The following is a 27,983-nucleotide window of genomic DNA, read 5'->3' as shown; positions in this document are numbered from 1 at the left end:
TTCATCAAAAAGAACGAAGAGCAGACTTTGCTACTCCATGTTCCAGTGGTATAATACCTGAATTCCTTAGCATATAGAGGAGAGATTGAAAACTTGCATCAGGTATTTACAGCTGTCAAGTGTTAAAGAGAAAACACGGTACACATGGCAACCTAGATACAAAAAGCAGTACAATAGTATGATCTACTTCACATGACTACATCATTTTAAATATTGTGCATTTAAACTCTAGAAATGTTTCAGATTTACAGTGTTCAGTAGAGGCAAGTAAGAGTTAGGCTTTTTTTGCCTGCTTTGTTTTGAGGTAGTAAAAATTTGGTAGCTCGCTATCTAGCTATGGTTTTATATCTTCTTTCATGTACCAGGATCCAAAGTAAATACAAGTCCTGTTGTACAAGAGTTCTTCAAGTTTCAGGCACCTGTTTGCTGAACCCTTGGAGAATGTCTTAACAATTGGATCTAAAGGTATAATGATGGGCCAACAAGGCATCAGAAAGCCCACTGATGGATTTGCTACTAAGCTTTTGAAAGTAGTCAGTAATAGAGAATATGACTCCAAGCAATACAACATATGATGCATGAAAATACTGCTAGTATTTTCATAATGGTGTTATATGAGCTTTATATGAGCTAATAAGAATTTCCTATTACAGTAATTTGTCACTGTTTCACAGTAATTATAACTGTAAGTATTTAACCCTGGCTTGCTTATCTGAAAAATCTGTCATGAATAATGAAATCCTGAAGTTTTGAGCTGCGAACACCAACAAACTTTTGCAGCACAAGCACCCAAGGCAATAGGACACATTGAAAATGATCTCCTTTCTTATAGCACTAACAAAATGTGTATCAGTAGAGCATTTCTGTGTTGAATTTTCTTCTAGCAACACGTATACAGTCCAGAAAGATGATAATAATTACAACAACAAAAATATTCCTAACAGCGATAAATAATAATTGATATAAACACAGTTTGCTCACGTTCTTAAGATAAAATTTTTCTGATACGTAATTCTATGCAGGTTCAGTAATGGTTATTTAGACAGTGTAATTCATGACTGAATTACACTGAATTTTGGTACACTGAATTTTGACTTCTAGATGTGTCTTACAGCTCCACCTCATTATATGGAAAATTTCAATTCTTAAGTTTTCAGTCTTTGAAAATTAGTCAAATGCTACATATATGTTAAAGAGGGGTGAAGTGAAGCCACCTCACAATTCCAGATCATTTCTTCTATCAGATCAATATTAAAAGTAAGGATTGCAAGAAATTTTATCAAAACTATTTCCTGAAATTTCCACTCCACCAAATATCAGAAAGATATAGATCAGAAACACACTTACTTACAAACACACACACTCGGCTGAGTTAGAGCATGCATTTTCTCACCTTCTGCACAGTACCCCATGCATCCTTGGGTGGGCTGCAGTAAGTAAACAAAGAAATCGCCACAGTTCCTCACCCTGACAGGGATTCGGAAAAGACAGCAGTCTTTTGAAGTGCTGAAGAAAAACTGCCATGTAGCACAAGCTGTTAACTGCTTGATCTCACCAGGGCCAGGCATGGATTCTGACTCCCCCAGAGACAACCAGACAGGGGCTTGAGTCCCACAGTGATTCATCTTCAGCACCAGAGAAAAACATCAGGAAATGGTTAATGCTACTTCTTAATTTCTCGCATGAGCTTTTAGCAAAGTTCAGCCAGTGTAACAGAGGGATTGATGACTTTCCTCCTCAAGGTTGAATACAACAAATGCACACAAAAGACTTAAGTCCTTTATTGCACCTAGTGAATTTGTGTTTGTTTCTAAAGACAGGCTATAATTTAGTGCCTGAAGAACTTTACTGGAAGCCACATCTGAGTGTTTTGCTCAGAAAAGCTCACAGTTGTGTTATGGCTTAGGGAGCTGCTTTGCAACAATAACTACAGTGAGTGTGAGGATGCTATCAGAGCACAGCAAACACAGTGTAGAGCAAAAGTACACTGAGTATCAACTAAAGGTGTTAAAGCTGTCACCTTTTATCTGCCCTTCACCATCAAATGAAGGCTCAACTAACCTGGATTTCTTCTAAGAGATGTGGGCAGCTGATGTATCAGTATGTTTGAACTGTTTTGTATTCATTTAAAAGCACTTAATTGATGGGATTTTAGCTTATTTTTTAAGAGACTGTGACATGGTAATTTCAATTCGTTAAAAAAATCAAGGCTACAATATTCTAATGACATTTTTAGGTTTTTTAAGGAAGGAAATGTTTTAAAAAGGGGAAACTAAAAAGATGTATCTCCTTGGAATGTAACAGAGCTCCAAAATAAAGCTACAAATAAGCTCTGAAATAAAGAACTAGACATCTGAAGTATTACATATTTCAAGTAATTCTTGAGTCTTTGGAGGCTTGCAGATGACAAGGCAACTAATATTCAATTATCTCTGTTAGTTCAAGTCACTTTAGGAGTAATCTCTTTTCTGAGACATGATGACTTTAAAAGCTCCACAATTACTGGTTTCATGTGGCTGCAAGCCTTTATACTGCTCTCAGATGGCCTTCCCAACATGCTGACCATCACACAGTTCCAGCTTTACAACATGATAGACTTCCTATGCTGCCACTGAGAAAATTTCTTTAGCACTGAGTGGAAATTACAGTTTTCAAGTGCTCTAAAAGGGATTTAATTGATCATCCTCTGCTATTGCCCATTCAGTGTCAAATTTTCAATGCTCAAGACCTAATTTTCCAGCTCACACATTTAAATCAAGTATTTAGAGAAGATAGAAACTTTGTATTGTTTCACATCAGTCTCCATAATCATACTCTTTATTTATACCTCTCCTACTGAAAAATTCTTCACCAAAATATCTGTTTCTCAGAATGAAATTCCTTGTAACAATACCTCCACGCACTTGGTCGGCATCTCAGCAGGCTTTTCAAAAATCATGAAGCGATACCATCCTGGTGTCAGGGAATGGTCACAGATTAAATCCTGAATAGCTGATTGCTGAAGGTGGGATGAATCAAAATCCACGCTTCGGTAAGGGCTCTGCAGGACCTGATGTCCACCAGGAGAGCATTCAAGAACTGTGGAGCAAGAGTATTTCGAGCATCAAGATGGAATGCCTAACAAGTATTTTAGAAAAGATGTTAAGCATTTTTAAAGGAAAATAAGGATGTACTGCAACAACTACTTTTATGAAAGAATATACTGAAGTCTTAGTAACAACAATTTTGCATGTTAGCACTCTGAAATTTAACAGAAATCATTATGTCATAACTTTCCTTCTTTTAGTGAACAACAAATGCATTAATAACCACACAGGCTTTTACCCTTTTTACCCTGGATGCAAAACTATTGGGAAGGAATATATTTATACATTCTACCTGGATTTTGATTTTCTAGTTCCACTGGTATTTATGAAACCTGAATGCAAATGGGGTGTCAGATATACAAGAATATAAAAAATTTACCTCTGGAGGAGTAACGTTTATTCAAAGATCTTTTCAGAATAGATTACCACTTTACAGAACTCCTCTGCATGAATAAATAATTCCCTCAAATGGATGAGAGATAGTTGGAGAGTTGCATGGAGTTGCATGTATACATGCAAAACATAGCAAAAGTGTGCATTAAAATGGGTAGATACTTAATTACACATTTTAACCCAATTTGCATGAATTACATACTAAATTATCATAAAGAAAATATTTTTTTTTTACATCTTTATATGACCAAACATATTTTTGACATCTAAGTGACCTTATGGTCTCAAAAAATCTCTCAGATTTTCTGATAGATAAAATGAAGGATCAGAATCTGAAGAAGTCTATCACAGTTGTATTTTATTATTAGTTTTGTAATGCAAATTCTTTTAGAAATAAAGCAGAATGCCAGAATTTCTGAGTGTGATCTGGCAGGTGAGTTGACTGCTCTCAAAGACAGTGATAACAAAAGTTCTGGCTAATGGCATATTTACATGCAACATACTGAACAGTCATTCTTGTTCAGGAATGTGCTTGGGAAGTGAAAGAATGGAAAAATAAAATAAGGGAATGTTTATATATACGTGACATTAAAAGTATACCTGTCTATTTGCCTTGCTTTTAAAAATGGATACCAACTGATGCTAACTGTGAACAGAATTTTGGGTTATACTGAATGATACAATGAATCTTAATTTTTGCCTTTATTATGCTACCACTGAATTTAAAGATGCAGCTGTAAGCAAAGCTGTCTAATGTTACATTTTGAATATGAATGCTCTGGTCTCCAGCTTTCAGGTCCAGGTTTGTCTGTATTTGTCACATATTTTGCATGGTATAATTGTGTCACTGATTAGAAACAATTTGGTTTATTAATATAAGATAGCTTACTATCTTCCACATTTTTCATGTCATTCTAGATAACCACAAGTATAAAACAGTTTCAAAATCAGGTAATTCTCCCCACCTTTAAATTGAGAAGATGCCCTAGTGAAAGAATAGACTTTATCTCTTTCAGCACAGTATGAGACCCCTTTCAGATTTCTATCAGATTTAATCTGATACGGCTTTAGTCTACCCAGGCAGGTAACAATGGCTTTATCGTCTATCCTCTAAGGGCAGCTGGAAGTCAGTGTGATTGACTGTGCCACCACTGTGTTCCTGAGTTTCTTGCAGTAGCCTGTAGGCTATTCATGTCCATACAATTTGACCTTACAGAGAACTTACCCTTCACTGGAATTTAAAGAAAAGCCCTTGAAGAATCACAGGTCAGTCATGTGTGTTATTGAAATGTTTTCCAAGCAAGCTACAGCACAAGCAGTTTATGAACCATGATGAAAGTTTCTTCCTGTCCTCTATTTTTTACTGGAATTCTTCCTTTCATACAGCACCCTCATTAATTTTCTTTCCTGTAACTGAATCACTCCTGAAACAATTAATATCTGTTACTTTCTCCATTAATAAATCAGGCTAGACGTGAGACAAGTCTTTATTTTCTTTTCCTCTGCGGTTTAATTAGATCATCATTTGATAGATCTTTAAAACAGCTGACTGTAGTCACTTGTAATAGGGTTATAAATCCTACTAAAGATCAAATTATAAGTTTCTTATTATTATGCATATCACTTTAAAAGGCCATCCAGCTCTTTATGAATCCAGTGTATCCTTTTCTCCTTTCTAGAAGTATGCTAATGTTTCCATAGTTTTTGCTTGGAAATCTTAAGTTGTGTAACAATATTTTTTTTTTTTCTTTTTCACTCTGCAAAAAAACTGAAAATAACTGTCATCATCAATAACACAAAAAACCCAACTTTTTTACACACCTGAGTGTGTAACTTAAGTACTGTCTAACTCCAGCAACAGCAGAAACAAATAAATTATCATATTTATGGACAGACTCCCAAAAAATTAACGTCGTGTTCTCTGCAAAAATGTTACCCCTGTAGAATAGATCTGCTCCAACCAGAAGCATTTAAGAGGGAGTTGGCTACATTTTCCACTGAAATAATGATTTCCTTATTCAGGATACCTTAAATAAAAATAGATTTTGATATAAGTATTCTTTAAAATATTATTCTTGAAATGACAAGTATTGACTTTGGTGAAATGCTCCAGAAATGCATGGCCTGTGTCTAACACCCAGCAACTTTATAGAATCATAGAGCAGTTTGGGCTGGGAGGGACTTTAAAGATTATATAGTTCCAACTTCCATGACACAACAGGGAGACCTTTCACTAGACCACGTTCCTCTGAGCTGGTCTGGTTGTTCAAGCTGGCCTTGAACACTTCCAGGGATCGGGCAGCCACAGCTTCTCTGGGCAACCTGTTCCAGTGCCTCACCACGCTCACAGTAAAGAATGTTTTTCTAATACCTAATTTAAACCTACTCTCTTTCAGTTTGAAATCATCACCACTTGCCCTGTCACTACATGCCCTTGTCAATAGTGTTTCTCCATCTTGTAGGCTTCCCAATGATTCAAATCTGACAAAATTATAAGGAATTGAAAACAGGTTCTGATAGCTTTGAAGTGCTAAGGAAGGTTAGCTATAGTGCAAGCTTACCCACCAGCTCTGTCCAGGATGTGAGGAACATTAAATTAGGGGAAGCTTTCTGCACTACTGGGGACTTGACTTCATCCACAATCACAAAATATCCTAACATGTTCTGACACAAAACAGAAACTCATGTAAGTATTAACAAAATTTAGCATTTACTCATGATTGTTCTTGATAAAAACCTCTCCATCTATATGGGAATTTCTATTCTTTTAAATTATTTTTATGGACCTTTAAATGTATTAGTAATTTAATAACTTTAATTTTAAATATTTGCTATAGAATAGTGAAATTCCAATTATAAAATGCACAAATGAAGACTTGAGAAATAAAACCACGATCTTCAATCTCCTTTGTAGATTGTGCACCTGTGTTTTCACTTAAACGAGAGGAGATACATGCAAAAGATTATCAATAGGTTATTAGGAGAGACATGTTTCTAGAAAGTTGTAACTCTCCCATTCTCTTTGAAGGTCCAGATACCACACACTGTCTGTTGAAAAAAAAAGCAGTCCATCCTGGGAAAATATGCAGCCATTTGCCTAGCATTTGGGGTTACATATCATATTCTGTGCTTCTTTCCACAAATACTACCCTATATATCCTGCACATGGCTCTCTACTGTTCTTCAACTTGCGTCTCTGCACACCAGGAAGAATTTGATTCCATATTTGCTTTTTCCTGACTGTCTTCAGGATTAGTGCAGTGAGCTTTGCTTTGATCCATTCCAGACTTCCTTGGTCCTGATGGGTACTGAGAAACGTGACCCTAAACTACAACATCTTAAACACATGGACAGCCTTGTGCTAGAGGATGAGCCTTTTGGAACAGATACAGATGAAATCTCTGCACATGTTTCTACCATGGCTGCTGTAAACTGAGTCACACAATAGGTCCTCTGAACACCTTAACCAAAAGTCAAAGAGGTTTCTGAAGTCAACACAGGAGCTCATTTGCCACAAAGAGATATGAAGTGGCTCTTGATGACTATCTCTGAGGCACTCGAGTGGAAAATGAGTTCCACAAAGGAAGGGCTTTTCAACTTCCTGTTCACATCTCTATTCCATTCATGTGCAAAGAGGAGTCAATGATTTTTTACCTGTCCAGAATGTTTCCAACCCAATGGAACAGTAAGGAACAGTAAGGAACGGAGCAGAGAAGAGAAAAGGAGTCACAGCAGATTACAGACAGGCAAGGGCAGAGTGGCAGCACTGGCAATCCAGTTCCTCAGGTACAAATAGCTTATGAGTGTGTATGTCCTGCAGCCCAAAGGCTGAGGTCTGGCAAATGACCACCGATAAACTAACAGTGTCTTTAGTAAGTGCCCACTGTGAGCATGAATGTGCTTTTTCTTGCATCTACCTACTGCAAAGAATGCAGCATACCAACATCCCAAGGCAGAAATTAGAGCTGTGACTGAATTTAAAAGTATTTGTGGATCCAACCTCTTCCAAAATAATAAAACAGAAAAAAACATCACTTTTTGAAAGAAGTTATCCTGGAGCAACTTTTTTGAGTAATATTTCTAAAGAAGAATATAAAAATTACTGTAACTACCTAAAAAACCCCATTTTCTTTGGTGAGACCTATAAAAGAAGGTGAGCAAAAATGCTGTATCAATGACAGTTTTGCAATCCCATGGAACAGGAACATGGTGACTGACTCCTATGCATGGACCAATGAAGAAAATCGAATCAACGTGCACAAATTAATATATCTTTACTAATAACCTTGTTAGACTGGGTGTTAAAACGCTTCTCAACTACTTCTCTTCACACCCTACGAGGTGCTTTGCAAAGGTAGTAAATAATCGCATAACCTTTAAGAAAGTGTAAAATACATGTTTATAGAACACTTTCAATAGTTCTCATTGTTATTGTATCAACACTTGATGTAGATTTTCTATCCGAAATTTGAAACCAGACAGACACGGGTTTAGCAGAGGTCCCAGGTAAGGATGTGCCAAGGCACTGCCTGCGCTCCAACACGCAGGAGAAGAGCGCCAGGAAGACAGGGTGGGAGACCCAGCATCCCCGGTCTTCGAGTACCCCCGGCAGGTTTTCCCCGCAACTGCGCTGTGACAAGGACAGTTCCCACTTTGGCAGGTATAAAGTTCAGCCTGTTCCAGTGAAACCTGCGGCACGCAGCCCCGGGGGAGCGCCCGGCGCTGTCCCTGCCCCGCCGCAGCCGTCCGCCCCCGGCCCTCCGGCTCGTCCACCTGCCTCCGGCGGTGCCCGGCCCGCTCCCTGTGCCCGGGGTCCCTTACCTCGCCGGCGAGCCCCGGCCGCCGCCAGCCAGCCCAACACGGCCGCGCCGAGCCAGAGGCTCGGGGCTGCGGGGGCGGCCCCCGGCATGGCCCCGCTCGGCCCCGCTCGGCCCCGCTCGGCTCCGCTCGGCTCCCCGCGCTCCCAGCCGCGCTCGCTGCCGGCCCGGCTCGCTCCCAGCGCCGTCGGCCGCTCCGTGCGCCCACGCCGCTCCTCCGCGCAGCCCCTCCCTCGGGGGCCTCGGCCCGCCCCCCTGCCCGACCCGGCCCGGCCCCGCCGGCGTGGCCGAGGGGGTGTCCGTGCCCCGGCCCGGCTCTGGGGCCGCCGCAGCCCGGGGCTTGCGCCCGGGTCGCTGTGGCGTCCCCTGCCCGGGGCTCCCTCGTGGGGATTCTCTGCAAGAAAACGAACGAAACAGCCCTGGGTTCTTGTCGGGGGCTCTGTGAAGATGCTTGTCCAAATCCCAAAGAGGTCCAAGCAGACCCAAAGCAGGGCAGCACCGTGAGCAATGTCCTACTGGCTCCAACCCAGAACTGTATTTATTTTCTGATGTACAGTAAAATGCTGAAGAAGAGCCGGTTTCAAAGTGGTCCTTTGATAGATCACCAAGAGTGTTTTTTTATTTAACCTTTACTATATGTAATCTTCATTACCATGAATGCAGACTGAGCTTAGCAAATATTTAACAGTTGCAAGAGCCGAAGCTTCAAGATTTGCTATGAGATGCACCTCCTCAGAGATCATGCTGTCAAAGAGCAGGACAAATCCCAACATTTAAGATTTATCAGTGCTGGTATTTTCCATTGTAGGCCTGAGGCTGTGCAGTCATTGAACTACTTTACACGCACCAAGCAGTACAGCAGTCCACAGAAATGTTTCACATTCTCTGTAGCATATGTAGGCCTTAGTTTAAAAAATGAAAGTTGATGATGCTAAATCACACCTTACTGCCATCCACTGAACATCTGCCAGGCTACAATGGTCAGCGGAGACTGCTCCCATGGGGTACTGACCTGGATGGCTCTTGGCAGAGCAGCTTTCCATGCAGGAGGAGGTATCAGTGCTTGGAGTCAAGGCAGAGGCAGAGCAGCATTGTTTGAGTAACCTCAGTCCTCTTTTGCTCACATACCCTGAGCTTCTTCATTGTAAGAAACAGTTCAGCTCTATGATGGCAGTGAATTTTTAAAAGGAATCACTGGCACAGCCTGAGAACTGAATCTGGTGTCTTGGATTCCTGTCAGCTGTCTAAGGCACGTACTTTTGTCCAAAATATTCGGGGAAATTTTAACAATAAGTTTTCTTCATTTTTAACTCAACTCTCTCTGGTTATTTGTCAGCAGGTATGACAAACTTTTATCCTGAAATGCTGCATATGTCTGAAATTAGTTTGGGTTTTACTTATCTTTTTTTCCCAAACCATATGTTTACAAAGAAAACAAGAGGAAAGAAAGAGGTATTTTGCAAAACAAGTTACAAAGTCAAGACCTAGAAAGAAAGATCTGAGAACCTTTGACAAAATTTAAACATTGAGCTACTTCTTTGACCCCTGCTAGTCATGATGGAGTGGTATTTACAGGAGGATTAACACCTTTTGTCATGGATCATTCAGGGGATAGAAAGAGGTGGCAGTAATGGCTGCTGGAGTACAGGCACCTTTCATCTTTTCTAGACTGGTTTTCCTCTGCCAGCTCCCTCTGCTACTATCAACTTCGTAGCCTCTAACAGTGACAACAGAGAAAAAGCATATTGTGGTTAAAAGAGCTGACAACTTGCCAAAAGTAGTACTTGGCACTCATGGTAACAGAGTTGTGTCAGTGACAGTGAATTTATGGAAAACGAAAGTAATTCTAGGGTAGTCCCAGTATAAAATCGGAGAACAGCTTTTCCAGCAGGTTAAATTTCAGGTAGTTTCTGTCAGTAATTTCCACAGTTTCAATTAAGTAAATCATAGGCTAGGTAAAATTGTGTTGCCCTACTGAAAACACCTTTTTCATTTACAATGGAATGTGAAGTCAAACTTCAATTTTGTATGTGTATATTATTAAATAGCAGGATGTTTGGGAGGGAAACCAAGAGTGTTGAATGAAGAATTTAAGATACTATCATGGTTATGTAGTCCAAGTCATTACTTACTATTCCACTGAAAACATGGCACAAGGAGTGATGATATAAATTCTGGGGAGCATTTAGATGCTGCAGCACAAAGCAGCATTTCCCAGAGTGGATTTTATGATTAACAATGAAGAAAGAGAGATTTAAGCTTGGTTTTGAAAATTATTCCAAAACTATCTTAGAGCTTAGTAATCTCAGCCTGTTTGGTAAGCTTTTGAATATACACTTATTTTAAGGTGGATTCTGAAGTCTTGTCTATGAATAAATTAAATTAATCATTTGAACAAAGCCTGAGCAGAAGTGCTTTTGTTGACTCATGACTGTCTCATAAGGCAGGGAAGAGAGCATAGTGATAAATCAAAGAAAAAAGACGTGTTGGATGACAAGAAACACAACTTGGGCAATGCTGAAAATAGAGTTAAAACATTCAGATAACAAAGAAGGCAGCTATGCTGATGCTAAGTTCTTGGATCTGCAACTAGATTGTTCTGGTTTAAGGGTTATCTGCATAAGTTCATTACTGTGCAGCTCCAGCATGTGTGTATGAGTAACAGGAATCCCAGAAAAAATGTCCAAGGGAAAAAAGGGAATTTTCTCATAAACATGGCCAACATAGCAACTTTGTCATCTGACACTTCTATTGCTAACATGCCAGTGGGATGTTTGTAGCAGTACACCTTAGATCAGTAACTTAATGTAAACAAAGTACATGTCTATACATTATTTAACAAGACGTCATTATCTCACTTTGCATTTGGAGCAACAGTCCAGAGTGAGCAGCAGCCAAGTGGATAGCAGGTTGATTAAAGACTACTTAAGGTAACTAAGCTGAGAAGAACAATCAGCGGTGTTTGCCAAAATGTGTACCAATAGGTGTGTGTAGCTGCTCCGGCTTAAACTGGAAATGAAAAATCACCTTGAGTTTTAAAAGTTGTCTCTAGGCAAAGACACAAATTTTTTTTCTAGTTGTATCCAAACCCTCAACTCGAAGGTAAATAAAGGGATAACCTACAAGAAAGGCAGTACTTGTGGTAGGCTGCTTGGAATAACAAGTCATTAGTGTGAATGCTAGGGCACAAGAGAGGGGAAGCAGAGGTGGAGAGCTGAAGGCAGCTGAGTAGGTGGATGCTGTCCTGAACAATGAGTCCACAGCTCTAACACTTAGGGATCTGCACGCTCTGACACTCAGAAGTTCTTAGCCAGGTTTTGTAAACTCAGGTAAATACTTAGAGAAATATCTGATTAAGCTTAAGCTAAAATTGCCCACTATATCTAGTTAATTATAAATTAGATTTATTTCCAACTTTTCTTTCCAGCTGTATAGCTAAGAGTAAAATGTCTTTCTTAAATGAATCCTTCGTGCTGTACCATTAAGCATGTCTGTAGTGTAAGGCAAAGTAAATCTGAATAAGCCTTTTAAATCTATGTTGCTGTATTTGTTATCTGTGCAGAGATAGAGCATGGATGATAACTCCAAATAAAGCTGTGAGCAGAACTTGGAAGCTGGGAGAAATTTCCCTGCAAAGCTTCAAAGGGTTTGAGCAGTATTCCCAAGTGCTGAATGTTTGGAAACAGTTGCCTTCAGCAGATAACACCTCTCCTGTAAGGAGCAGATGCCTGAGAGACAGACTGCAGCCCTGGGCAGATCCAAAAGTATCAGAGAGGGATGACTTCTCTTGCATTAGCGCCGTAATGTTTTTAGCTCTTTATTTGTGTAAAAATAATTTCTTTTTGCCTGTGCCAGTTCATACATGTGAATGGTAGATGAACTCGTCCTTTCCAAAGCAATAAATTGTTAACATTCTTTGTCTAATCAATTCTGCCCTTAAAGTCAAATTCCAATCTTCCCTTCAAATTGTAGGTTGTGTGACTTTTAACTTAGCTAAGGTTCATTTGATTTAAAAACATGGTTTAACAGCTCTGAAACTAATGTCCTGAAACACCACTAAAACGGAGGGAGACACACTAAGACACTTTGCAAGTTCCAGTTCAGAATAAGATATTTGATTCTATGCCCCTTCCTATCTTTGACACCAAATAAATAGAAACAGAGAATATGTAATGGTCATGTGCATTTATCAATTTGGGTCATTCTGTGGCTAATATTGCAGCATCACAAGAGGTTAACTTCACTCATGTTTATCTGCTGGCGGCTTTTTCAGAAAACTGAGGGGCTTTTGAGTGACATTTGTTTTCCAAAATGCTTTTAAAATTTGTAGAGGGTATTTTTTAAACTGCCATGTAAATGTACTTAGCATTGACAGTCTGTTTAACTTTCAGAAGTAATGACATCTTTAGTATGTTTTAGTCCCTAATTCTCTTTTATATTTGACCTCTTGTATGTACTATATTAGACTTATGCAGTAAATGACTTCAGTTTAAAAATCTTATGTAATTCAGCCTTGATAAGCAGTATAAAAGTTAATGTAAATGATGGGAGATCTGTGCCCAGGAGTTATTAAGAGTCAAATAAAATCACTGTTAGGCTTTCTATTAACTTCAGTCATCTTTGGATCAACCACTTACTCTTTTATTTTTCTCAAGTATTTTCATATTCTTAGTTCATGGTCTGTCAGCTGTATTTACTCAGAATGTGCCAGAATATTTTGAAGTCTGGGCAGTCCCTTGGATATAGTCCCTTAATATAGTGGAATATTAATGGAATAATCTTTGTTTTATGCATACTGAAACGTAGCAGACGTGCTACATTGCTACATGCTACATTGCTAAGCTGAGTATGATACAATTCTCAACTACTATTTCATCTCTTTCTGTCTCCCATGCAGTTTGTCTTAGTGTGTGTACAGCTCATGTAGTAGCAATTTTTAAAAAGTAGGACACCATAGAATTAATTCTTTACCCTGTATAGAATAAATGCTAACTGAGTAAGGTGCAAAACATTGACCTTATGGGTAATGGTGTACTTCATACTCAGCCTTACTGGCTTTCATCTATTTGTGTTTGCACCACTATTTCTAATATTTGTGAAATAAAAATTAACATTACTGGGTAAGTGTCTTGACTATGTTATGTGGTCTTCTAAGACACAGATGCAGATGCAGAGAGAAAAATATTCTTAAACATGTAACCTATGCAGATGAGAAAAATAGAATATTTTTCTCAAAATCTCAGATTTTATTAGTACCAAAAGCTTTGATCATGTAGACACTAAAATGTATTTTAGTAGATGTGTTTAAATGTGTTAGGTGCATTAAAATGTGTTTTAGTAAATCCTACAAGAAGGGGGATTAAAAATCTCCCAAATCTCATAGCCTAGTGCTAAAAGCTGTGTTCCTTCTTTCTGGGCCTATCATTTCTCCTCCTTGCTTTTACTTTATATGTGGGAACAGTTTCCTGGGTAGTGAGTCAGGTCATTGAGCAGCCACCTCTGGCTGTGTCCAAATACAGACATGGCAACCCTGATAAGGGGCATATCCTACACACAATCCATGGCTATTTGATAACCCCGAAAATGAAAACAAATAACCTGTGACTGGCCTGGTAAGAGGAAAAAGATGCATTCACCAAACCAGGAAAAGCACATTCTTTACCTTTATGAAAAGGCTTCTCTGTGGTCTCTGAAGGAGGGAATTCACAGCTGAGGATCCTATAAGGAAGCAAGCACGTGCAGAGGGGTTCCTCAGATTTAACTACTACACTGAGCTAGGCTGTGACTTTCTATGAGCCTTTCCCTGCATTGTAGAGAAAGACAATATTTATTGACTTAATATAGGATGGGACAGTAAGAACAGATGCATTCTAAAGGAGCAGAAGCACAGATCACCAATTAGCTTTATTGAGTGAAATTCCACTGGTTTTTGCTGTAGACTTCGCCCAGCATGCCTGTTTTCATGTGTATCTTAATACAGTAAGAAAAACCAGAAGTGTCCTCACAGAGAGAAGCAGATGTGCTTTTTTCCCCTCCCACTGGACTTTGTTGAGGCTTTAAACAAGTATTTTGAGGAAAACAGATCCCCCTGTCTTACTCTAATGGAAAATATGTTTCCTGTCTCTTCCCCAGATAAAATGAAGTCTTTTTCTTGGACAGGAGTAAGATACCTCACAACAGATCGGGTTTTCTTGGCACAGCAAATTATGAAAATGGTTTTTATCATCTGTACTTTGAAGAAACTGGAAGGACAATCTCTGCCTGGTGCCTGAGGATGTTAACTTCCCTCTCTTATAGTTTGGCCATGTCAATTTTTAGGCTAACACCACTGGTTTTTATTATGCTTAAAAAAATAGAGCATGACTTGATCTGACAGAAGTCTATTGACACAGGAACAAAGAACAGACCTGGTTTTAAAAAAGTGAACAAAATGTTCAAAAACTGTTTTACAAATTCATGCAAGGTAGTGTCGCTAATTTGATTTCTAAAAAATAAAAAAAATCTGAAAAGCCACTAAAAATACTAATTCAGGAGTATACCATATTTAAAAGGTGGGTGCTAAATTAAGTACGCTGAATTGGAGGCTATTAATCTGATGAAGTGCTAGACATGAAGAAGTGTTAAACACAACTACAGTGTCTGGCTCAGGAAAACAAAAGCATCAGATCAGACAAAAGTGAGAACAGAACAAGGAATTATTTCACTTGTATGTTCTGTTTCTCTAAGCAGGATGTTATTGGTTCCTCTCAGGCACTGGTATTGAGCAATACTTGGATTGATTTTTGTTACGCTCTTAATTTTTAGTAAAGACTAGAAACGTTAAAAAAAAAAAAAAAAAGTGGAATAAAATTACAAGGTAAACAGCTACCAAACCATTGCCAGATTTAAATGGGGAACCTTGTGAATCTATACCTCAGGTTCCTTTGCTAGCAATAGGAAGGAACAGAAATGTTGTGAAAGGAAAGCTATACTGAGAGATACACTATACTATACTATACTATACTATACTACACTACACTATACTATACTATACTATACTAGTTACACTGAGAAAAAAATTATATTATTTTAAAATATTCATTCTGATTTTATTGGCAGTATAACTATGGTATATGGTATGTAATTTTTTTTTTATTCTATGTCTTTCTGGCAACTCTCTCATTGTTACTGTAACATGAAGATTCTGTTTCACTATCTTTCTTCCTCTATAGTTAGGAATTTTGATATGAATTGTATGAAATGTAATGTTATCCTGGCACCCAGATATGACTGGAAGGAACCTGGTAATTAAATGGCTTATGGAGACAGAGTTTTCAGTAAGGATAAAAATATTAACTTCTTGTCTTGCTTTGGGATGACAGGTATCTGCCAGGTAAAAGCTGGAGTTATGGAGAGTGTAAACTACCCCCCCCCCCCCCTTTTTTTCCAATTATAAATTTACAGTCAGAGGCTCTTAGGCAAAAATTTGGGAATAGGAATAGCAGTTCTTTACTAGTATGTATTACAAAGCAAACAAACAAACAAAAAACGAACAAACAAACAAACCCAAAAACCAAAACAAAACACCAAAACCAAAAAACCCCCCAAAAAACCCCCAAACCCAAAACCGAACAACTACAGCATTATTACCAAGAACCTTGAGGGCTTTGTTTCACAAAACCCAGGGCAGTTAGGTTTCGGTGCCCCTGCAGGATCCTCAGAGCACCAAGCTGAAACAGTGGAAAAGTCCCGGGCTGGTAGCTGGGATGGCAGGGTGTCCCGGCAGTGCAGAGGGTGTAGGGTCACGCTGTAGCAAGAGGAGCAGCGCTGAAGAAGCCAAAGGCAATGCACGGCTGGCCCAGCTCCCGCGGGTGGCAGAGAAAGCTCAGGATTCAGGCCGAACCGGTGGTAGTAGATTTCCCAGGACTGGATCCCTTTGGCCACAGTGAAACTCCTCCGGCCAGCAACAGCCCAGCCATTCTCTCTCCCCGAACGCCGAAAAAAAAGAACAGCCTGCAGCTGCCTCAAGCTCTGCCCTTTACCTGCAGTTATCTCCCCCTTCAAACTTGTCCACCTCTTTGTTTCGGTTAAGTACTCTCAAGTATCCAACACTTGGTCTCCTTGGTAACTTATGGGGAAAAAATTCTTCAGAGAAAGAAGGAACAAACCTAACCCCCAACATTTCTGTATTATGACATTTAATATTGTTAATCATCTCAGTTTTGTCATTTTAGCAAGAGAGCATAAGTAGATCTGAGAATGAAAGCCAGATGGTCAGTGGGGGGACAAATAAATCCTTATGGCTTCTTTTTTTTTTTTTTATTTATGATACAAGCTTTGTTCCAATGACTACACAGGACAAGAATGAATAAAACAATAACTTCATCAATAAATTCTAGACTGAGATATTACCACTACTTAAAAAACCCAATAAACCAGCTACTTCATTTCTCCAGCTACCACAAGGCAGTAGTGAATCTGCCTCCGCCATATTGTGTCTCCTACAAAACCTATGAGTAGATATTTGTCTTTGCCTTAATCCTTCCCCAAACCCTACTCCCATAACATAATTTCTTGGATTTTTTTCCAGTTAAAAGTGCAACTTTTCTGTGCCATACCTGTCTGGCTTCAGAGCTGTTAGAGTTATATCTGTGGTCCTGACAAAGGGAAATCATGGCTAAATTTGGTAGAGTGTTGTTTGTGTTTGAGAAAACACATAAGCAGCTGAGTTAAGAGTGGACTCCTTCTTTGTGTTCCTTAAGCAAAGATTTGCTCCAACCTGTTGGACAACTTACCTCCCTTGCTGTAAAAACAATAATATTCTTAACCTGAGTTCACAAGTGTTGCATAATTACTAGTGTTAAGGCATCATATATGTAGTGTCATACAACACTCCTTCAAACTTGAAAATATTCAGAAGTTGTCAGCAGCTTGTGCTCTTTCTGATGAGGAAATGTGATTTTGACAAATTCCTGAACGTTTTGATAGGTGACTAGAGCAAAGCCATAAACTCTTATGTCTCTTCTGTCAGCAGTGGAAAGGCTAGCACTGCTAAAACACAGACCTATTTCCTCCCATAGCTCAGTATAAAGTTAAGTAAAATTCATCATCTAGAACAGCTTGGAGCTGCAGTGCTTTAAGGAGTGACAGAATTACCGTAACTGAAGCATCCTACTGCTATTGGTATTCTAAGTCTTCATCTTTGTGGGCCTGAGCTATGAAAATATAAAATTAAATAAATATGCCTTATTAATAATAATCTCCTGTTAGGCCTATTGCTCTGTAATACCATTCAGTTTTCAGTATGACTCAGAGACCACCCAGGGGCTTGGAGAACACTTTCAGCATGTCATTGCTGAAACTGTCACATGAAATCAACATAAAAGATACCAGAAAAAAACCTGTAAAAATCAAAGCCAAATTATACTGTTAAACTGTGTCAATTTCTGATTGCAAGTTGAGGGAGAAAGGTTTGAAAGAATAGAAAATATTGGTTGTTGTAATAGTCCCTGTTACACTGATGGGCCCCACGGAACTACACGACTTTGTGCTGATAAAATTTGGCTGCTGGATTGATCTCATTTTTATGCAGTTCCAGTAATTAGGAAAAGAATTTGCATTAAGTGGGATTTCTTTCAGTCCTGCTTGTGTGTTTTCAGCTCTCCACTGCACATAATGCTTTCACAGAATCCACTATCGTGAACTTAAAATACAGTCCACAAATACAAAAACAAAAAGCAAGAGAATGAAAAGCACTGGATAATGAAAGTTCCCATATCTTCATCAACACTCAAATACCTGTTAAAAATTTATTGTGTAACCTGCCCTGAAATGTGATGAAAATTAATGCTTACAAGTCCCTTGTGAAAATGTAAAATAGCACAGTTTAAAGCTTCACATACAGATTGATAGATAAAATGTATCTCAAACACATCTACTGTGTCCCATCAGGACTATTCCAAGCTGATGCCATTCCAATGAAAAGAATAATTACCCTGGTCAGCGCTGTTCTTTAACTGTTGTAAAGCAAATGTGATTTGTTTAGTTACTAGCCTAACGGGATTATCACTCAGAAGTGAAGACGTTTAGAAGTAAAAGCAATTAATACAATTAAAGATTTCCTTTCTTTCAGCTGTATTTAGACTGGTCTAGGCGTACATCTATTACAAAGGAACAGGGTTTAAAATGTGTTCATTTTTCTCTCCTTGTTCACAGAAAAAGGGTCTGTCAGTGAAGAAGAAGAAATATAATGTAGTGGAGGCTAAAAGACTGCTATTTGCCTTGCATAGAGTAACAGTCTTAGAAGTAAAAACATATTTTTAAGCAAATGTCCTCTGTACCGTTTCTTCCCCACTCAGTCATTAATAATCTCCTTGGCTTCTCTTTTCAGAATACTGCTGCATATTTAGAAGCCAACTCATCTTTATTTTGAGGATGAAGGGTCATTTTAAAGTTCACAACCCCTTAACAGCATGTTTAATGAAGTTAAAACATTCGGTCTTTAAGCCCTCTCTGCAAAGGCAATCTAATCAGTCAGACCTTACTCACATCTTTCCTCTTTGATGACAAAGACTTAATCTAGAGCTTTTATATTTCCTGATTTGCAAAACTAGGAATTCCCCCTCTACAGATCTGTGACTCTTTGTGATGTTCTTACCTCCTTGTTTCCAGACTTGCTGCAATGCTAAGAACAGATTTCCTGCTGTTCAGCTGGAGTCTTAGCATTGTGTATTTGAAGATAATCCCTAGACCACCAGCATCTTTTCAGCATCTGTGAGCATAAAGGTTATGACAGTTGCCCCTTCTGACTGTAATCTTTTGTTTTACAAGAATTCTTCTAAAAGATTTTCAAGCTGTGATTATCTCTTCCTGCTTTGTGTGGTATTGCTAAGAAAAAAATTTGGAAGTTTTAAAAGCAATACATTCTGCTGTGTTTTAAAACCTTCAATTTGCAACTAAATTATGTACTTAGCTTTACACACTTGACTTCTTCAGACTATTTAACAGCTTACACTGCAGCACATGTTTAAGTGTTTGCAGGATCAAGATCCACATCCTCTCTGCACCATTAAATGTTTTGCAGTTGAAGAGTGGGTAGATTCCCCAAGGGATTGTCTTTTATGTATAAATGGAGAACATCCATGGCTTGTATCTGGGATTTATCATCTTGTTTGAGTGATCTAATCTCCTTAGTGTGTTATGTGTGTACTCATGCACTTACATATGTAGACATGGTAATGACAAGAATAAACTTGCTGGGCAAAAAAAGCAAGCAGAGAAAGGAATAGCCAAATGTTCCTTAGTACATTTTCCCCCATTTTGTGGAAATTTTAAAACATTTTGTTTTCTGTCCAGCTCTATAAACTATCTATAAGCTACTGCTTTCTTCTATTCTGTTCCACCTAGCAAAGCTCCGGGCAATTTTCAATATTCCAGACCATTGACTAGGATTTAGTTTACAAATCAGAAAACAGCTAAACCCACCAAATATTCCCTTTTTCTCTTCTCATCTTAAATTCCATCTCTACATCTCTGCCTTCATTCAATACTGGTCTGAAGCAGTTCATCATAACTGACGTGTGTGCATATATTTATAAGTCCATATAAAGAATACACTTGTGTGTGTCTGTGTAAATGTATACAAAATATGCCTAATGATATTGGTGGATATAATAGGTTTCTTGTTTTGTCCTATGATTTAACTGTAAATCTGCCTAAAGGAATTATGCACAGTTTTTACTGCATGACATCATTGTTTTGTGTTCAATGCAAAAACAGACAATAAATTTTAATATATATGGAGTTTTTTTGCATTCGTGACCTGATACTACCAATTCTCTGCTAAGATCTTTTAAATCTTCTATAATAAAATTTCTGAGGTTTTTTTCTTTGTATAGCCTTTAAGAATAACAAAAAAAGGTTACATGGATAGCTCTGGAAAATACTGTCCAGTCTTACCACAGAACAGATGAAGGACCATGGAAACAGTCCAATTTTCATCTCCTTGTACATGGCACGGGGGTTGGAACTAGGTGATCTGTAAGGTCACTTCCAACCCAGGCCATTCTACAGTTCTATAATTCTAAGATTAAAACATACTGACATGTTCCTTTGGAACATGAAGACTAGCCTGGTTAAGTACCTTGTCTGACAAATTCCATTTCAGGATTGATTAATTCAAATCTGTTTATGCCATTTACATGTAGATATAATGTTAGATTGGTAGAAGCCCTGGACATAAGTTAAAACTTGTCCTCTCTTCCTTCTAGCCACTGCAGACTTCTTAAACAATGCTCTCCGGTTGGTCCTAAGGACATTTTCTTCCCCATCTCTTGTAATGTGGTATGTTGCTTCAAAATTCAACCTCAGCTTTTGAACATAAAGAAAAATTGATTGTGGTATGTCACTGAGCTGGAATTTTGTAAAGTCAAGAGGGAAACATTGCTGAATCTGTTACCAAACCCTGCACAACTGCAGAGCTGGGCAACTTGAGAGCTTTGAACATAGGAACTGTAGAGAGCAAATCATCACAGATGGAAGAGGTTTTGTGCCACTTTATGTTTTCCATGCCAACAGGCTCTTTGGATTCTGGAAATTCAGGTATGTGCCTTACAAGTTTCAATAAAAAATTCAGCTGTACACACAGACACTACTTTCTTCTTTCCCTGCTCTTTGATGTGTATATGAGAAATTTAAACCCTAATGCACAGCACTTTCCACAGAAAATAAACATGACATTAAATTACACAGTAGTGAAGGAGGCATTTCTGCATAATATGTTTCTTTTCTCCTCATTCAACAACATAAACTACTGGCATCTATGACTACTACACTAGAAAGCTTAAAATACTCTTATTAAACTTGAAGTAGGCAGCTATGTTTCCACTTAAAAGAATCAAGGATTAATTTTATTTCCTTGAAGAGAATAACTCTGATAATCTTTTCAGTAGCAAAATAGGTGTTTTGTTCATTAGGTATGGGGTCTGAGGGATCAAAATAAATGTATTATATTGCTTATTTTTGTGATAGCACTTGTTTAAGTCTACTCCTTATGTGATACTTTTTCTGTCAAGGCTAGCTCACATATTAGTAATTAAACTTTTTTAATAAAGTTACATTTTTAACTGTGTCATCAATCAATTTTGAGAAATGTAATTTTCTGTAAGAATGGCTTTAGGAAAGTGGTACCATCTACAGAGTAGCCATTAGCATATGTAAATGGAAAAACATGGTAAAGAAGATGAGACCTGTCTGTGAGCCCTGAAATGATCAATCTCTGAGACAAAAGAACTGCTCTCCTGTGGGAGACAATGGCTTAGTTCTTCATGATAGTAATTTAATGTCAATGTACTTTATTCAGATAATAAATAAGAAGACTTCCCCTGAGCCTGATTGCTTGTATAATGTGTTCTCATATATAATTATAAAGAGAATTAAAAGCTGAGCTGGTGTGTGAGGCAGCAATCTAACTTTACCACCCACCAGTTCTTCCCATGTCATTAGCTGCTCACCTGGCAATGCATCTGTAGCTGACACAAAACTTTTTATCTGAAGGCTGTATTTGTGACACTTTTATGACACATTTGTGAACTTTATTTCTTTAACAAAATAGTCTTTAATAGCACAAACCATCAATGTTTTCCTTATAGAAAATGTTACCAGTACATAGAATGTACATAGTGCAATAGTCCTTAATTCAGGAAAGTAAAAGAACCCTTAAGGACTGACGCTTACAGGAGAATTAACTACAAATTAGATAGCCACCACTGCCTTCACCAGATTTCAAGTGGGATTAATTCAGCTTTAAAATAAGAAAACAATAATATTACATCCTAAATCTGAAAGCCACATGATACCAGATGTTTAAGACATACAAAAATAAATAAGACACTGAAGTCTCCAGAAGCTGTTTGACTTCCAGTGAAGAGCTAGGTATTTATATTTAACTAGGGATTCGCAATTTTAAGAATCTGACCCACAGTCCCAACTGTATGAAAGCCAGTACAAAGCCAGTGCACGACTTAAGTCCTATTAAACCATGATACAAAAACCTCATGCTGACTTTTGCAGAAATTACTCATGATGTGTTTCTTCCTGTTTTATACTACCAAGTCATGCAGGTACACGCTGAATAGGTGTGTTGGTTTTGCATGGCCTGGTTTTTGGTAGCATGTTGGGCCACAGAGCTGGCTTCTGTGAGAAGCTGCCAGAAGCTTCCACCATGTCCGCAGAGTCAATCCCTGATGGCTCTGGTGATGGACATGCTGCTGGACAAAACTGGGCCAATTAGAGATATTGGTAATGCCTCTGGGATAACATATTTAGGAAAAAAATCAAAACAACACGGGTAGTTTTTGTTAGCCAGAGAAGAAGAGGAGGTGAGAACATGTGAGAAACACCATGGACACACGGAGGTCAGTGCAGAAGGAGGGGAAGGAGGTGCTCCAGGCACTGGAACTGAGATTCCTCTGCAGGCTGTGGTGAGACCATGGTGAAGCAGCTGTGCCCCTGCAGCCCATAGGGATCCACAGGGCAGGCAGAAAATAGCAAATAGCATACAACATCTAAATGTGAAAGCTGTAAGTATAGGAATGCTTTCCTAACTTCTCTCTTCTTTGGCAAACATGCATGAGAAGGAGAGGTTATAACGAAGAAAAAAGTAATTTGTAAAGATGAAGCCATCACTGTTTTCAAGCACTGTTTTCAAGCACTGTTTTCACCACTTTCTTGTGAAAACTGGGCAGATTAGCAAAAGTGTTTTTATGTAGCATCCTAGTAATTTCCTAGGAATTTAGGATGTTACCAAAAACATTCTGTCTCCCTTAGAAAACAGTTATAATTGAAATGGCATTGGTTTTGTGGAATTCAAAGCCAAACACTTATTAAAAATCTTAATGCACAGGGTCTTATTGGGTGGAGCTAATTTTCTTTATAGCAGCCCATACAGAGCTGTGTTTCAGATTTGTGACCGAAACAGTGTTGTTGGCACATCAGTGTTTTGGCCGTGGTTGAACAGCACTTGCACAGTGTCAAGGCTCTCTTTCCAGCTATGCCACCAAAGGCCAGTAGGCTGGGAATGGGCAAAAGGTTATGAGGGAACACAGCTGGGACAGCTCTCCCCAGCTGACCAGAGTGTCCATATAAGGTCATATTCAGCAATAAAACTCGGTGGGAGTTTTTGCAAAGTAGCCTTTGCTCAGAGACTGAGCATCAATCAGCTAGTAGTGAGTAACTGCTTTTTCCTCCTCTCTTCCCCTTTCTCCTATTAATCTATCTCTACTGTCAAGTTTTCTTATTTCTGTTTTCTGATTCTCTCCCTCATCCTACTAGGGAGGGGCTTATCTGCCATCTGGAGTAAGCCCTCTACGCTTAGCTAAAAGAGTTCTGTACTTTTAGCTTTGCTGTTTAATTGTTTGGGATTCTTAGCCTCAGAATAAATCATGATGAAGGTGTTGGCAAGGACAGACTTAGGAGACCTGGTCTCCTAAGCAGCCTACCTGACAACAAACCAGATTATTGTTTCACTGAAATTTCCCAGGAATTAAGGTATTTTCCATCAGGTAAAACTGTTTTGTTGGAGGTTTTGCCGATCTGTTCTAATTTGGACTAGATTTTTCTTGCTCCATGCATTCACAGACCTCCTAGGTAGGAAATGGAAGGAGCTGAAAACAGGCACAGTTGGGGACCTAATTACAACGTAATTACAGACCTGTCCACGTTGATACTTTGGGAAACCTTAGAATGAATACAACATAGTTATCTCTACCTCACTGGAATTTTATGTCACTGGACTTTAATGTCATTCCCTCAGAATATTTTATCTGGCTTTATGACCAATAAAATTCTGAGCCTACTGCCATCCCCACCCACACCAGATAAGAAGACGCATGCAGTGATGTCCTGTGCTCTGCCTTTTCCCCTCTCACCCATTTCTGGATATGAAAGGCAATAACAGTTCTAACAAAGGAGACATTACATATTATGCCTCTCCTCATGAATCACATGCACCAACAATTAATGGAGCTCATTTTCAAACAGAACTGTACATGAAAATATGCATTCATTACTAATGAATATGACAACAGATGCATGTTTAAGATGACTGAGGGGAATTGAAATATGTAAAACCAAAAGATTTCATAGACAGAGAAGTATGCAGCTATCTACAAAGGTACAAATCATGTTTCCATAAAGATATTTTATTTTGCCACAGAACTCAAAACCAGAGAGGTTTGGCTGAGTAGAGACTACAGAAAACTTTATAGTTGTTTCTAGCCCTTCAGCTATTTCCAGTTTCACTCCTAAGCCAATTTTTTTTGCATGTATAGGAAAGTGAAGAGTATTTTGTACAACTTTGCCTTTTCTTACATCTATATGTTTGTGTGCTTTTGCCTTATATATACATATATAGGTAAAAGATACTCTTAGACTCATGAAACAGATTAACAACTTGACTTGTCCATCAATATTTCTAACGTTATATTTGCTGCAAAATTCAAACTAAGCCTATCATGTTCTTGAATGGCACAACAGAAGAAAAGTTTTCTTTTTACAGGACCCCATAAAATGAAGAGGCAAAGATTGCTAAAACATATAGAATCTGTTTACAAGGGCACCAGAAGCTGACAAAATTTTCTCCCCAGTAAATTCAGTTGCTGCTGGCATTGTCATAACAACAAGCAGTGACTAGGAGATGCACTTCATTTTGAGTAATAAGACCTGAACGTCAAGATAAGCCGTGAAGTAACACATTGTTTCATTCAGCAAGCAGGTTTGCCCATTTTTTGATCCCTGTGTTACAATCCTCCATCAGCACACTGTTTTTCATCAGTCCTGGAAATAAACTGCCCTTTAATCTGATCGTATTCTCATGGCCAAAAAAAGAGATGGCCAGGAAAACATGTACCCTGGAGCAACATTCTGTATTTGAATCGGTTAAGAAAACAAGCCAGTTTCAAAGCCATCATTACTGTCTAAAGATCATCATTAAAGTTGTTTTATAAATTGCATCTTTCACAAATAGCTACTTGTGCTCCAAATCCTCACAGCATTCTTCATCCTTCCTGCATTTCTACTTAGTCCTATTTAGAAGGAACTTTTGAGATATGTGAAAAGTTGTCAGAGAATGTGATTTTATTTTTTTAAGAATAAGGTTCTCAAGTAGTTAAATACTGACATCTACACACACACACACACAAAAACAAAACAAAACACCATAAAACAAAACAAAAAACCATATCTAAGGAATGGTTTTCACGTCTACCAAATATACAGAATTTTATTAAAGTCATTTCCAATTACAGCAATTATGGTTTTGCTTTCTAGGAAAAGGAAATCATTGTATGGGGTTACCTCCATGTCCAGTCATTGCTGTTACTTGGATCTAGTTTAGAAAGACACACAAAATTAGAGTGATTACTACACATATAACAAAAGAAGTCTTGTCTGAAAAGCTTGTCTTTAAGCTGAGTCACAAGATTAAAAAAGAAAAAAAGTCTTACATATTTCATGCAAGATTTTTATTTAATATAATTTTTAGTCTGCAAGATTCTTTCAAATATCCCATTTCTTAAATGACAGTAATACTTAACTCCATAATTGTTTACAGTGAAATAATCTAAATACCGAGGGTGTGTGTGTGTGAAACCTGTTGATACTCTTCCAGGTTTGTGGCAGCTCTTAAAGAGCTTGGGGATTCTCCAGCAGATAGTGTATAGAAGGGAGAAAGAAATTTTTCATGGCAGGATGTTGCTGCAGCTCTGTACACATGATTTACACGAATTGGAATGTTGGTAATCAAAATGTTTCTTCTTATATTGTTGTAGAATTCTGGTCTAAAGTACTCTATGTACTTGAGGAAACATGACACAATTGTCCTAATGATATTTTGTTTGCAAATACTTCTAGAGTCAACTAACCTTTCTGACAAAGGTTTTTTTAACTCCTACATTTTTTACAGAAAAATATACAAAACAGAAAAACATTTTAAAAGGGAAAAAAAGAGCTATCTTACCAATAACAAAAATGTAGCTTTTATTTCATTAATGTACTGCTATGAGAAATGGAAGATATCCAGTTTTTTTGGTTTCTATTGTTTTCTTATGTTTTTCTGAAGCATATGCTTGAGAAACCTGTGATAGCAGAGCTTTTAAAGAAATAAACAGATGTTTTCATTTTCTAGTGCAAATGAGTCTCAGTGTCTTACAGCTATCTCATCTAAGTTTTCTTGAATGTTTATTCAGTAAGCTTTTATGGCACTCTTTTTTTACTGCAAACTGCCTTCAGCCAGAACTGAAATGACAAAGAGCACGCACACAGGCACACAGCCCTCCCAGTCCTGCAGAGTTATGGCGCGGGACATCCCCGCTCACAGCCACAGTGCCAAATGGTTGTGCTGCAGAGAGCAAGGTGAACACACTGCCAAGGTCAGCAAGCACGTCATCACGTTGAACTGCTGACAAAATGTGCTGCTCCCAAGCAGCTGAGAAATGTTTTTCTACACAGTTTTGATGCTATCTATTAACTCTTGACCCCTCTAGGTCCCATGGACCACAGTTACAAAAAATTCATGAGAAGGTAAAACAATATATTCTATGCACATATATTAGTGAGGACCTGTAAAACTTACCTACAGATTTATAATCATCTTATTTAAGTACACGCACTTTGCAGGTATATCCTAGTACCTCATTTTCTTTCATGAAGATCTGCTTAGACAGTAATAGCTGTTCTTCAAGATTTAAGAAAAATCAAATTTATACACATTGTTAAAACTAAAATGAACTTACACTTTTGCATTTAGCTCACAGAAAACCATAAGCAATTCCTTGTTTTCATCGAAAGATGTGAATTTTTCCACAGAATGAGACACAAGGTCTCATGCATGAAACTTGATTATTGCATTTACACATAGCAATATTTTTCAAAAATTTAAGTCAGTATTGTGACCTATTAGACTGGCAGTATCTTGTTAAATACATTTTATTTTTACTTAGATAAATTTTCACAGATCAGAAAAGTAATATTAGTATTTACTGTACAGAGAATACATCCAATGTGAAATCACAGCTGAAAGAAAAAAAACTGTAGATCAACAGGTTTAATGCTTTTGTTCCAGTAGCAATGCAACTGCAGTATTTGAAATTTTGGATATTTTTGTAGAAATCTGGAAGGTTTTGTAGAATATTAGTAAGATTACTTTGCAACAATTAACAATGCTTTACTCGACCTACTGTAAGGTCCAGAAATAAATGAAGAAAGTACTGAACGTGCTGAATTTTTGAAATCTAACAAATAAATCCAGTTGAATCATTCAAAATTAACTCTCTTTGGTAAAAGGAAGATGAGGTTAGGGAACATCTAAACAAACTGGACATAAACTTTTGGGACTGTGTGGAAAGCTGCCAGATGTGCTGAGGGAGCTGGCCAATGTCTCAATTATCTTTGAAAGGTCATGGCCCTCAGGAGAGGTTCCTGAGGTTGGGAAGAAATCAAGTATCTCCCCTGTCTCCCAGAAGTACAGAAAGGAGGATCCAGAAGCTGTAGGCTGATCAGCCTCATCTTGAACCTCGGGAAGGTGGTGAAGCCAACCACACTGGTAAACATTTCCAAAAACAATAAGAACAAGAAGGTGGCCGAACACAGGAAGTAAGGATTTTCTCAGCAGTTTTCTCAAGCAACCTGAGGAACTAAAGTCCCAGTACTTCCG

At 38.2% G+C, this 27,983-nt stretch overlaps 1 protein-coding gene across 2 annotated transcripts in view; it reads right to left on the bottom strand.

Moving 5' to 3' along the window:
• VWDE (von Willebrand factor D and EGF domains) overlaps positions 1-8,388 on the bottom strand; it is a 36,254-nt gene extending 27,866 nt beyond the window's left edge. For both annotated transcript variants that reach the window (XM_066196709.1, XM_066196702.1), the window contains exons 1-3: positions 8,301-8,388; positions 2,894-3,078; positions 1,394-1,625 (exon numbers count right to left, since the gene is read on the bottom strand). In XM_066196709.1, coding sequence (XP_066052806.1) covers positions 1,394-1,625; positions 2,894-3,078; positions 8,301-8,388 — 505 coding nt within the window. The remainder of the gene's footprint in view (positions 1-1,393; positions 1,626-2,893; positions 3,079-8,300) is intronic.
• Between the last annotated feature and the right edge of the window lie 19,595 nt (positions 8,389-27,983).

This window comes from Chamaea fasciata, unplaced genomic scaffold (genome assembly GCF_029207755.1).
Source record: "Chamaea fasciata isolate MVZ Bird 193981 ecotype frontalis unplaced genomic scaffold, bChaFas1.0.hap1 SCAF_1, whole genome shotgun sequence".
Classification (NCBI taxonomy): Eukaryota; Metazoa; Chordata; class Aves; order Passeriformes; family Sylviidae; genus Chamaea; species Chamaea fasciata.
This window is presented reverse-complemented; position numbering and strand designations above follow the sequence as displayed.